Below are 12,629 nucleotides of genomic sequence, written 5' to 3' on the forward strand. Positions count from 1 at the left end.
CTAGGTGGTAAAGTGGAGGCAGCTGTGGTAGTGTCCTCATCAGCCTTCAGGAGAAGATAGCTTAGGATGGGGTAACTTTCAGTGTGTTTATGGGGATGAGGGCAAGAAGCAAAGATTAAAAGAGTCTCGAGCTGCATGAGAAGATAATTTATTATGGCCTTGAATGTAGGAAATATTTATTCTCAAGGGTGTCTACTTTAGTTGGCAAGGGGACAGTAAATGGAAGCATAATGATACATAAACAAATGCTGAATGATAAAGCAAGAGTGACTGGTTTGGTCAAAGTTAAGGTATCATTTATCGCCAGGCCAAGACACAAGTTTTTAAAAGATGAATGATGCCTCAAAAATAAAATTATGAAAGTGCCACATGCTCTGAATTTTGGTTACTGACTTTATCTTGTTTGCAAGAAGGGAAATCAAATCTAAAGTTCTCAGCTCTTTCTCCTAAAAATGTTGTGCAAGAATTATGGGGCCCTCTGTTTTGGTTTTAATTATAGAAAAACAAAACTAGTTTTTATTTAAACCTGCATTGGTTCTTGTCACTCCTATGCAAAGTTGTGTTATAGTTCAGTAGAATTTTTACAGATGACTGATTTTGATTGCTATAATGAAGATATATGGAATTTCAAGAACCATTACAGTGAAGTGCTTTTGGTCATTAAATTATCTATTTAAAACTTGTTCAGGGTTAGATATTCTGGAGATAGCAGAATATCTTTGTAGAATATGACTTACTGGACTGCTGTCTAGTAGCTGGCTGTAGAGCAGTAAGTTCTGGTTAGATTAGGGTAACCTCAACTGGACGTTCTTACCTGGAAAATTGAGGCACCCTGGGGATTGGATATTTTTAAGGAAGTGAGATGTTGGTAGATCTCTAAATCTTTTGAGAATCCAGAGCTTTTCCTACTTTGAAAGTTCTTCTTCTCCTTTCCCATCATTATTTCCCTGGTACCATTATAGGGAGAGCCTTGGAATAAAGATTGTAGACATGGCGCTTGAACCAGAGTTGAAGAAAAACTGATAGTTGCTTTTTGGCCCTAGGACTCTTCATTTTCTTTTGGAATACAAAATAAAAGTATTTGCCTCTTTAAAGGAATATATATGTAAATGTGTAATGCATAAATATATGTAGTAAAGATACATGAAAGTTAATAACTTATGCCTTCCACTTAACATCCCTTGGAAGTAATCCTAGGGAATGACTTCCCCATTGTCTTCTCAACCACCATGCCACTTGATATTTTCTTCCCAGTTTTCCCTTGCATCACTGTCACAGTGCTCCTTGTTACCTGGAACTATTTCCTTCAACCCGGTAAAAATTCGAGTGCTGTCTGGCAAAACAACAAACAAAAAACTTTAGTACCATTCCTGCCTCTCCAGTATTATTATAAATAACATATCCCCATCTTCTAGGATGGCAGTTCTCAAACTTTTACTGCTTTGATAGACTAGATTATAGTTACATGCCTTAAACCCAAAGATATTTGTAATTTAAAATGACTTTATTCTTCTTTTTACCTACTCAGTGTAATTTGAAAGTGATAACTTACTATCTACATTTTTCCTTAAATTTGAGAGAACTTCAGTACTTTTCAAGTAACCCTTCATTCTGTTATTCTTCATAACTGTTCACAATGGCCTGGTGGTGTGGAATTTGCTATGCAATGGATGATAATTATTGTTTTAGAAGATTAGAAGGGGACCTGTTAATAGAGAAGGGAAAAATTGGATAATCTGAGTAAAAAATGGCTAACATAGCAAGCATGAATAATTGGAGAAAGGGTGTTAACTTTTATTACAGTGCCTTTTGCCTTCATATACTTACAGTGAACCATCCTGGCTTTAGATTTTGCTTTTTTCCTGTCAAGCCACGTTTAGAAAGTGTACAGCTTGAAGCAGTTTGTATTTACTTTAGGCCACTTAGTAGAAACCCTAATCAGAGGTGTTGATTGATTGTAGGAGTGATTCTCTGATTCTTGTGCCTAAAACTTGTGAAAAATGTTTATGGAAACAGTTTAAATTTCCAGTTATTATTTCACCACCTTAACTGCTACCTTCATTTTTGTGAATGCCCTACCAGTTAATTTTCATGTTTCATGCTATTATAGTTTATTTTTACTTTCTATTTTGTACACTTCCATTTTTCTGTAATTGTCATAATGTTTCAGCAGTTCTGTGTTTTATCAAGATGTACTTTTTCAGCTGTTCCAGAGTTGGTGTGTTCTTTTTACTATTGGAGAATATCAAATTGAAGGTGTGGATGCATGGATTTTTCTCCTTGAGTTTTTTAACTTTTCAGGAGTTTGGGATTGGTAGGAGTTTTTTTTGTTTGTTTTCATTGTTTTTTAAATAAAATAAATAATATTAACATCCCTATAAGGGCTTATCCTCTTAGTGACTTGGGCCTCCTTAGACTTATTTGGAATAAGCATATAACCTGTGCGTTAGTACCAAATTTAATTCCCTTACTAGGAAATTTATTTGTGAATTTCTTGATGTGCTGATCCCTTGTTCTGTTTAACAGATTGAACACCTGTAATGTGCAGGATTGTGCTAGGTGTGTTCTTAGATCACTTGAATTAATATTACTGACTTAGTACATTAATAAGTTTATAATTCAAGGACAGACTTTTATTCTTTCCCCCTTGTTGACTTCTCATATATGGTCTTAGTACATTTGAGAATTGTGGATAACAAGTATTGCATATAAAGAGGGAAAAATGAGCAGTGTTTAAATTGGTCCTATTTCTGGGGAAGTGATAGTTCTGATCTTCAAGGAGTTTAGTTTTCTTATTGTTTCACTGTTTTATGGTGAATGTAAATCACATGTAAATGGCCACCTGAATTCTATAAAGAAGCAAACTGCCAAAATACCCGTGAGTTGCAAGATAATTTATTCGCGATTCATCCTGGAAGACAAGATAGTTTATTTGCTATTCAGCCTGGAAGTCTTCATGATATAACTGGATAATCTTTACAGATGGACTGAGTTAGGAAACTTTAGGCAAGCAGAATAAATAGCATGAGCAAGAATTGCAGTTATTCCTGCTTGATTTTTTTTTTTCTCTGCTTGATTTAAAAAAATTACTGGCAATGTTTCAGAAAGATGAAATGGTTTAATTTCGTATCTTTCATGGAATACAAAGTCATAAAAACAACTTGTTTTGAAAGTTCACCTTTCTTGTAGTGGGTTCAGGCACTGTTCATTAAAATAAAGCTCGGTGAGAAATTAAACCTAGTTTAGAGTTTTTCTGCCTGGGTGATGAAGTCATAGTTGCAATGATAGATTTTTGGTTTTAATGGTTAGAAGTATTCCCTGTATCTCACATGGACTAATTCTTTCTTAAGAATTTATTGGGGTCCAGAGACTATGACATCAGAAGCTGTAATAAGAATGGTTTCAAGATCACTAAATTGCAATGTGATGAATTTTATTTTAATGATTTGGCTAGGGTGTTTGGGTAATTAAATGTAGAAAGATTAAGTTTTCAGAGAAGCATTTCAGTATCTTTTTCTGTCTTTTTTTTTTTTTTCTAGTTGGAAAATGGATATACTTTATTTGACTATGATGTTGGACTGAATGATATAATTCAGCTTTTGGTTCGCCCAGACCCTGATCTTCCTAGCACATCTAAACAGACTGATGTACAGGTTAAACCTTCTAATACTCCACCTAAAGTAAAGAAAAATCCAAGGATGGGACCTTCCGGTCAGCCATCTACTTCAGCTCATACACTTCTTATTGATCCTGGCATTGGACTATATAAGGTATGTTGTCTTCTTCAGACTTCTTGTTAAAATGGAGATCTCTTTTCTCTTTAGGATGTTGTGGATACACATTGATTGAGATTTGAAAGTAAACATAGAACTGTTAATATGTTAACTTTTAAAAGCTGTCTCTAAAATTTTGCTGTGAAACATATATACAGCTGAATGTATAAAGTGTGTATATACAGTTTGAAAAATAATAATAAAGCCAACACCTGTGTAATTCCACCAATGTTAAGAAATAGAATGATGCCAGTACCTTTTTAAAGCCTCCTGTGTGCCCCTACCAGATCACATCTCCCTCTCTCTCCTTAAGAGGTAAAGTACTTACTCTGATTTATGATCATTTTCTTGCTATTCTTTAGTTTTACTGCTTATATGTCTAAAAAATATGCTGTTTAATTTTACCTGTTTGAATTATGTAGTTGAATTTTACTTTTTTTTTCAATATTCAGAAAATCTCTGGTGCACACAGCTGTATTTATTCTTTTTTTCTATTACAGTTTTCCATTTTGTTTTGTTAATCTATCACAATATAGCTAATCCGTGATTAATAGATACTTGGGCTCTTTCCCACTTTCAGTTAACCTTCTCGTATTTGTATCCTGGTGCACGTGTTCAAGAACTTCTTTGGAATTTCTACCTAGGAATAGAAGTGCTGGTTGTTCACTCACTGGATACTGCCAATATATTTTTTCATTGGTCTGTTTCTCTAAATCTGTGCCCATACCATTTAAGTACTATAGCCTTATAGAGTGTTTTGATATCTTCCTTTCCCCCATCTTCAAATTTCATTCCTCTTCAAGGCTCTTTGGTTTTTGGCTTTTAATTCCTGCCTAGACAACTTTTAGAATTACTTGTCAAAACGATAAAGAAATAATCTGCTGGGATTTGGGGGGGTTGCATTTATCAACTTGGAGAATTGATATGTTTACATTGTCAATTCATGAACATGATAGATTTCTCTAACTTAAATTTTGGACATCTTTCTCAATTAATTAATTAATTAAAGTTTTTCCTTTATGTATTTTGTTCCATTTATTTCTAGTAGCTTTGAAAATAGTTACCTTTTAAAGTGCATCTTGTTTGCTGATATGTAGAAATGCAATTGATTTATCATTCTCTGTATCTACCTTTTTCCAGTTTTTCTAATAAATTGTATAGAAATAATTGAGTGACAGTTTTTTATCCTTTCCAATCCTTATAACTATTTTTTTTTCCTTAATTGTTGTGCAGTGTTGAATAGAAGTGGTAATAGCGGGCACATCTTTGTTTTTCTGATCTCAAAAAGAATTCGCTCAGTGTTTCACAATTAATAGGATGTTTGGGAGGTTTTATGGTAGAATAATTTTGGGAAAAATTGACCCAGACTCAGTGTTTCAGAGCATTTTCAAGGCTAAAAACTAAAACATAGTAGATGAACAAATTATTTAAGAAAATACAGAGAGAGAATTTTGGAAGGAATCAAAAAAGCTGGCAATGATACCTCAAAAAGTACCAGACCTGGGTGGCTTAAGTGATGAGTTGTTTTAAACCTTTAAGAAATAGATGATTATGATGTTACTTAAATTGACCCACAACATAAAGGAAAGCTTCCCAGTATAATACCTATATGTTTATAACAAGACTGTCACACCAGCATCACTAACATACTGATGTAAAGCCTAAGTTATAATTAACAAATATAATTATGGTTATATATTACAAGAACATAGTACCTTGACCACCAAGTATGGTTTGCGAGAAAGCAGGGATAGTTTGTTATTAGGAAATGTCTTAATGTAATTTATAATATAAACAAACCAAAGAAAACAAATGATCTAGTAAAAAGTTTTCTGCGTCTAAATAAAACTTTAAACAATCATGAATGGATTAAAAATCCTTGGTAAGAGGAACAGATGGAATAGATGAATATTTTAAACCACAGATAGCATCATGGTTTTAATGGTAGGGGAAAGCCAGAAGCATCCCCGTTAAAGATAGGAGCAAACAAGGAAACCAGTTAATGCTACTGTTAATTAACATTTTTCAAGAAGTGTTAAATACTGCAGTTTTGCAGGAGAACAAAATAGAGTGTAACTTGGAGAAGGCAAAATTATCACTTTCAGATACCTGGAAGAGCTAAGAAAGTAAATGTTAGAACATTATGAGCAATCAATAAAGTATCATTTTCAAAATTAATATTGAAATACCAGTAGTTTTTGCTTAATACAACCAATTAGAAATTAAAGTAGAGGAGAAAAAATACTGTAATAACAAAACCTGGGAATAAGCTTATGATATTGCAAGACATATAAAATAGTAGTGGTCTGTATAGTGCTCACAGTTCAGACAGAATTGTCAGAGCTGAAAGCTAACTTGCCATTTTGTTCTTAATATCACCTATTTGATTATCCTTCCCTCAGGTACCAATGCTTCCTACATTGTTACTTTTTAAATAAACTTTGTTTTAGATCAATCTTAGGTTTAGGGCAAAATTGGAAAGATAGTGCAGAGTTTCCATATGTGCCAGATCTAGTTTCCCGTTATTAACATCTTAAAATAGTATAGTACATATGTTACAATTAATGAACCCATATTGATACATTAACTAAAGTCCATACTTCATGCAGATTTCCTTAGTTTTTGTTTAATGTCCTTTTCCTGTTCCTGAATACCACCCAGGAAACCATATTACATTTAGTCATGTCTCCTTAGGCTGCTCTTGGCTATGACAGTTTCTCAGGTATTGTTTTTGATCAGCTCAACAGTTTTAAGGAGTACTGACCAAATATTTGGTAAAATGTCCCTCTATAGGGATTTGTCTGTTGTTTTCCTCATGATTAGACTGTGTTTATTTGTTTTGGGGAAGAAGACCGTAGAGGTAAAGTGTTATTTTCATCACATTCTATCCAGGGCATATACTATGAACATGACATAACTAATGTGAACATTGAGTACCTTCATGAGGTGGTGTTTGTCAGTTTTCTCCAGTATAAAGATGGTCCACCCCTCCCGTTTCCACTTGGTACTTTTTGAAAGGAAGTCACCAATGTGCAGCCCACACTCAAGGAGTAGGGCTGAAATGTTGTGTTTTTTAACAAAAAAACTTTATTTAATCAATAAATAAAGTTAAAAAAAAAAACAAAACAAAAGAGTAGGGGTTTATACTCCATTGAGTGCAGAGTAGTTACATAAATTATTTGGAATTCTTTTACATGGCAGATCTCTCCCCCATTTATTTATTCAGTCACTTATTTACACTAGTATGGACTAATGTCTAGTTTATACTTTGGGTTACAGTTTAATACTACTTTATTACTCAAATTGTTTTAGTTTTGACTGTTGGGCACTCTTTCCATTGATTCCTGTGTCCCTTTGATAAACCTCCGTCATTATGGACATTTTTTTAAGGACTTTCTTTCCGTCACTACAAAAGGATGATCTAGGCTCATCTTGTATATTTCCTGTCCCAGTCCTAGAATCAACCATTTCTCCAAGGAATCCTTGTTCCTTTCCTTGGAGAATGGTATTAGAAACCAAGATTAAGGCACTTGGTGTACTCACTTCTCCTTGCTACTGATGCATTATTGCTTTTGCTTTTAGGCCATCTTAGCTGACAGAGCAAGAAAATATATGTATGTATACTTACTTCAGTGTATACCATATCTATAAATATTTCTATATGTAATCATCTATCTATATTAAGTTTTTACATTGTTAATTTTTTCTTTAAACTTTTAATTTTGAAATAATTTCAAATTTACAAGACAGGTGCAAAATTAATACAAAATCTATACAGAAAACTCCAGCAACACCCACCCCCCCATCCACCAGTTTTAACAGTTTTGTCACATTTGCAGTATCATTCTGTCTGTGGGCTGCCTGCCTGTCTGTCTGTCCAGCCATCAGTTTTTTTTAACATTTGAGAGTAAGTTGTATACTTCATCCTCTTTGAACACATACTATTCCATGTATATTTCCTAAGAATGAGGATATTCTCTTATGTAGTTTAAGTAGCTTAAGTTGTACTTTTTATCAAGTTCAAAAAATTTAACATTGATATAAAGCTTGTTTGGGGCAGTGAAGGAATAAACTTGTTTTCATAGGACCAGCTTATGTGTATCTACAGATCTGAGGTCAATCAAGGTTAAGCAGTCCAGGTCATTTTAAGTTTATTCTGTTCAAGAAGCTTCTCAATACTCCACCCATATCCCCAATCCCCAATTTAATTCAAAAGACTTTCATGGTAAAGAAACTACTTTTCTCAGTAAAAAAGTACATCTTTGCTTTTCATTTTCAGTGTTAGTGCTTTGGCTATCAGTTACTTCTAGTCTGTAGCTTAAAAATCTTTTTATTTTTCAAAACATCTTTTATTTCATGTTAATATATACTGCAGATGTTAAGGACTTTAGCTTTGTCATCAGGCCTGGTTTCAAATTCCAGCCAACCATTTAATGAGCTGTACAAACTTAGCAAGTGAGTTTTATATTAAGGCTCTGTAGCTCCATTTAGAAACACTTGGAGCCTGTCCCTTAAACTTTCCAAAGGCTAGTCTTACTTATGCAATAATATGTTAAGTCAAAGCTGCATTTAATCTTTCTTATTAGTTGAAAAAGCTAACTAAAATTTGCCCTTTTTGATCAAGCCCTGTAATTGTCATAGGTATTTGAAGCTTTTGACTAGTGACTTTATGGTATTTATTTTCTGGATAATTCATTAAATGAATATTTGAATATCTACTATACACTTGTACTAGGATTAAGGATAGAGGGGTAAAGAAACATTTTCCCGTGACTTCATGGAATTTTATTAGATGTTAATTTCTTTTTTGCTAACCTGAAAATGACTGCTTTTGAATTTGCTTTGAATTTTTCTATTTTCCATGGTCAGAACAAGTCTCTCAGTAATTAGTATATGAAAATTTTGTTAAATTGTTTCTAAGACCCCTATACCACTTACAAGTTGACGGCTTTGTCAGATTTTTGTTTGTTTTTTACTTTTATCTTGAATTCTTGCTTATGTCACTTTTGTGTAGAGTTTTCCTTTTATAGATTTAGAACTTTGTGTAATTAATCACTGTGGATGAGCAAACATTTTTGGATTTTTCCTTTTGATTCAAGTGTTCTTTGGACTGCTTGATAAGCAGATACAAAAAGAATTTTCAACTTTCGTCAAAACTGGTATAGGTGAAAATTCAAAGTGTATAAAAATGAAAACTTAATCTGAAGTTACTCAATATCATTCTTTTTTTTACCCTGTTTGATAACTTTGGGCAGTATTTGGTCAGTTTCAGATATCTCTTCCTATGTTATCATAAGAAACTAGAGATCACTATCACATTTGGAAAGCCTGTAGAAGATAGTGCAGAGGCTGGGTCCTTCCAGTTCCCATTGTACATTTAACATAAATTGAATCACATTTAATCTGAATTAGGAACTAATTTCTTTTCTGAAACACATGGTTGTTGTCTAAATTGATTTTAATTTTGCTTTTGTGTATGGATGCTATGTATCAATCAAATGAGGTTCTATTTTTGAAATGGCTATCACCCTGGCCAATAAAATAACTGTTTAGAATGATGATATTAAGCTTTTAGGGTTTAGCTAAGTGTGTGTGGCACTGTTAAATTTTTTATATGTTTTCTTATGCTCATTGTAGGAAACACAGGAAAAGAAAAAATCATGGATTATTTCCTTTCTTTTGTCTACAGTACAACCTCTGCATCTTGATAGTTAAACTTTTTGATTATGAAGTGTAATAGGCAATAAACAAAGAGTTTAATGAAGTATTATGAAGTTATTGTCTGCAAACGTCACCCACATTAAGAAATAGAATTGCAGTACCTCAGGAACTTCTTATGTACTCCCTCCTGAATATAACTCTTCCTCCTCCCTAGATATAACTACTACCCAAACTTCTGTGGTAATCATTTTCTTGCTTTTTATTAATTTTATCACCAATACATATTTCCCTATTTTTACTGTTTCTGAACTTTATGTAAATGGGACCGTATTGTATATACTGAGTCTTAATTGGTAACTCTGAGGAAACATGGCATTTGGAAAGAACCATGTTCAGAATTGGAGAAACCTGTGTACTGAGGTTAGCGCCCATACATTTTTTAGCTGTTTCTTTAACAGTGTACCTTACTACTGAAACCTCATTGAAATGTGAGAATGATTTTGTATTATAATATTATTATTATTATTATTATTATTATTAAAGGAGGTAATGTACATGATACTTAGTACACTGCTAATATGTTTTACTAAGAAGAGTAGTGATAAGACTATGTATTTTGAGTTTTAATGAGACTTTTAACATCGACTATATTAATATATATGGACATAGAAGTTGTTTGATATATACCTACTATGTCCTTGCTAGGTTGGCATACCATATGAGTTTTCTCATGTAATCTCTAATACACTGCAAGGTATGTTATTTTATAAAGAAGCTTAGTCTAGGACAAGTTAAGTAACTTATTCAAGGTTATATCTAGGGGTGATAGAAGAAGGACATGAACCTAGGTTTATCTGCAGAGCCTGCTGTGTTTTCCACAGAACAGATGAAGTGTTAAAAGTATATCCAGCATATAATAAACCCTCAAATATTTGCTATTGATAGTATTACTTTTATTTTTTAATGATCCTCCTTGCCTCCCCTGTATCAGTTTTTTAATATCAAATATATATCTCAGTGTGACTGTATGAATAACTCCGGCTCTTAAATAAGCTTAGTCATGTAGTTGGTTTTTGTTTTTGTTTTTGTTTTTTTGATTACTGTGTCCCCCATGTCTTTTCAGCTCCATCTTTGCCTTCCATTTCTGTTTCTCATTGTTGTCATCCTGTCTTCTGCCTTTATGCTACTTTCTTTTGGTCAGTTACTTTCCAGTTCTTAATTTCAACTAGATTACTTAGAACTGGTACTTTAGCCCATATCCTCTGTTTTTATGTTAATCATTCTATTCTGAACAGCTTTCAAAATCCAGGCTTTGCAAAACAGCTTTAGCCTCTTGAATATAGTTCAGCCCATTCTGATTTGACCTAACTTAGTTTATGAAATGTCTATACTTCTGAATTTAGAAGTTTTTTTTTCAAAGTTTACATGCCTTATCATGAGTGAGAACTATACTTTATAATTGAAGACTAAAATATGTACTTCTTATTTTAGTTAAAAATCTAGGTTATTTTACTCTACTCAAAGAATGCCCTACTTTTGTGAACTAATGAGTTCTCTGTTATGTTTGATGGTCAAGCATTGACAGTATTTTTAGGTTGGCTAAGGATTCTGTTAACCTGAATAGTATTGTCACATGTTGAGTTATCCAGATCCTAGATCAGTCTGCAAATTGTGTATTTAATATGCAAACAGTATTTTAGTTGTACCTCTTACTGTTCCTTAATCAGGTTTATATTGTTAAATGTGTTTTGTGGTTTAGCTCTTTAGTATCCACTATGTTTCAAATTTTCTTCTAGAACATTTGTGCAGTGCTATATGAAACCTCTTACATTTTGATTTGCTATGAAATAGTAGCTTCAGTTCATTTCTCCTAAGTATGATAGATTTTAACAGTTGATATTTCTGTTTTAGACATGTGTTGCCTAGAAGAGATTACTGTGTTTAAATTTGTCAATGACTGTTGTAGAAGAAATGAGCCTGTGTCCATTTAATGCATAAGTTAATTTATGCATTGTATACTGTGTTCCATTTCTGATTCTTTGCTGTACGTATCTTAGCTGGTTTGTAGAGCTTTCACTTTTCTCCCAGACTCTTCCTTAGGTTATTAAACCTTCTCTTTCAGGCTATTTCAGTATTACTGTCTTAATCACATATACTGCCTTTGGTCAAATGTTGTATCTCATTCTGGTAGTAATAGTTTATAATCTTTTGTTTTGTCTGTACTTTCTCTACCTTCTGTGTCTTCTTAATGGTTTGAAACCTTTTTATAGTTTTAATACTTGTTAAATAGGAAACATTAGGGTTGTTAGGGTTAGACAAACCTAAGTTAGGAACCTTGCATAATATCAGGCACATGGGTATTTTCATTTTAGGGTATTCCCTCCCCCTCAGCCCCAAGCTATACCATCTGTTAGAATTATATTAGACACTGTTGGTGGTCTTTTATACCCTGAAGGAAGAGCTAGCTTGATTAGATGATCTTATGTTATGATTTCATTTTTTCTTTTTAAGGACTTAAAAAAGAAAAGATTGAAGGGAATTCTCTCTTGGTTATTGCACTTAAAAGGCCCTTGATCTTTTTGTCCACCATGCTCACATTTTTTAGATTTTTTTTTTTTTTAACCTGCTTCCTTTTCGTAACTCTTAATTCTCTGGTATACCTGTTTACCAAAACCTCTTGTTTTCCCTTTTGTCACAGTGCAGGATTTACCTTAGATTGTCTAAGGTACTTGACTACATACATTTTGCATCTTATAGCCTTGTTCTTTGCCTTCCGCTTGCTGTAGTTTGCTAAGTTAAAATAGATTTAGATAGTACACCTTTTTATATTTTTATTGTTGCTCTTTGAGGTAGTAAATGTATTTTCTAGTGAATTACTAACTGGTGCTGGTACTTAGTGAACCTTTTTGATGGGTTCACTGGGCTCTTCCCTTTGTTCTTGTGCATAATTCCCTCATTTTCAAGTTTTCTTTTTTTTTATTTTCTTTTTTTTTTTTAGACACCTTACTGTTTTCTGTTAGGGCTGACCATGTATGTTACCTTTAAGATTATGAAAAAATTAATAGTAGTAGTGCATAGTAGCTTAAAGTCCTGGCTTTTCATTAGCAACATTCTTATTGGATGACTTGCTAGAATGACTTGCTAGGTACAAGAGAATTAATTATATTTTGAAAGTCTAGGGTAGATATGGGTAAG

General features: G+C 33.0%; 1 protein-coding gene across 2 annotated transcripts in view; it reads left to right on the plus strand.

Moving 5' to 3' along the window:
* The window catches only part of UHRF2 (ubiquitin like with PHD and ring finger domains 2), a 109,774-nt gene that overhangs the window by 14,334 nt on the left and 82,811 nt on the right, over nucleotides 1-12,629 (plus strand). For both annotated transcript variants that reach the window (XR_005210613.1, XM_037797123.1), the window contains exon 2: nucleotides 3,540-3,770. Coding sequence is in view for 1 of the 2 variants with exons in the window: in XM_037797123.1 (XP_037653051.1) it covers nucleotides 3,540-3,770 (231 nt within the window). In the remaining variant the exon portion in view is untranslated. The remainder of the gene's footprint in view (nucleotides 1-3,539; nucleotides 3,771-12,629) is intronic.

Source organism: Choloepus didactylus, chromosome 10 (assembly GCF_015220235.1).
Source record: "Choloepus didactylus isolate mChoDid1 chromosome 10, mChoDid1.pri, whole genome shotgun sequence".
Classification (NCBI taxonomy): domain Eukaryota; kingdom Metazoa; phylum Chordata; class Mammalia; order Pilosa; family Megalonychidae; genus Choloepus; species Choloepus didactylus.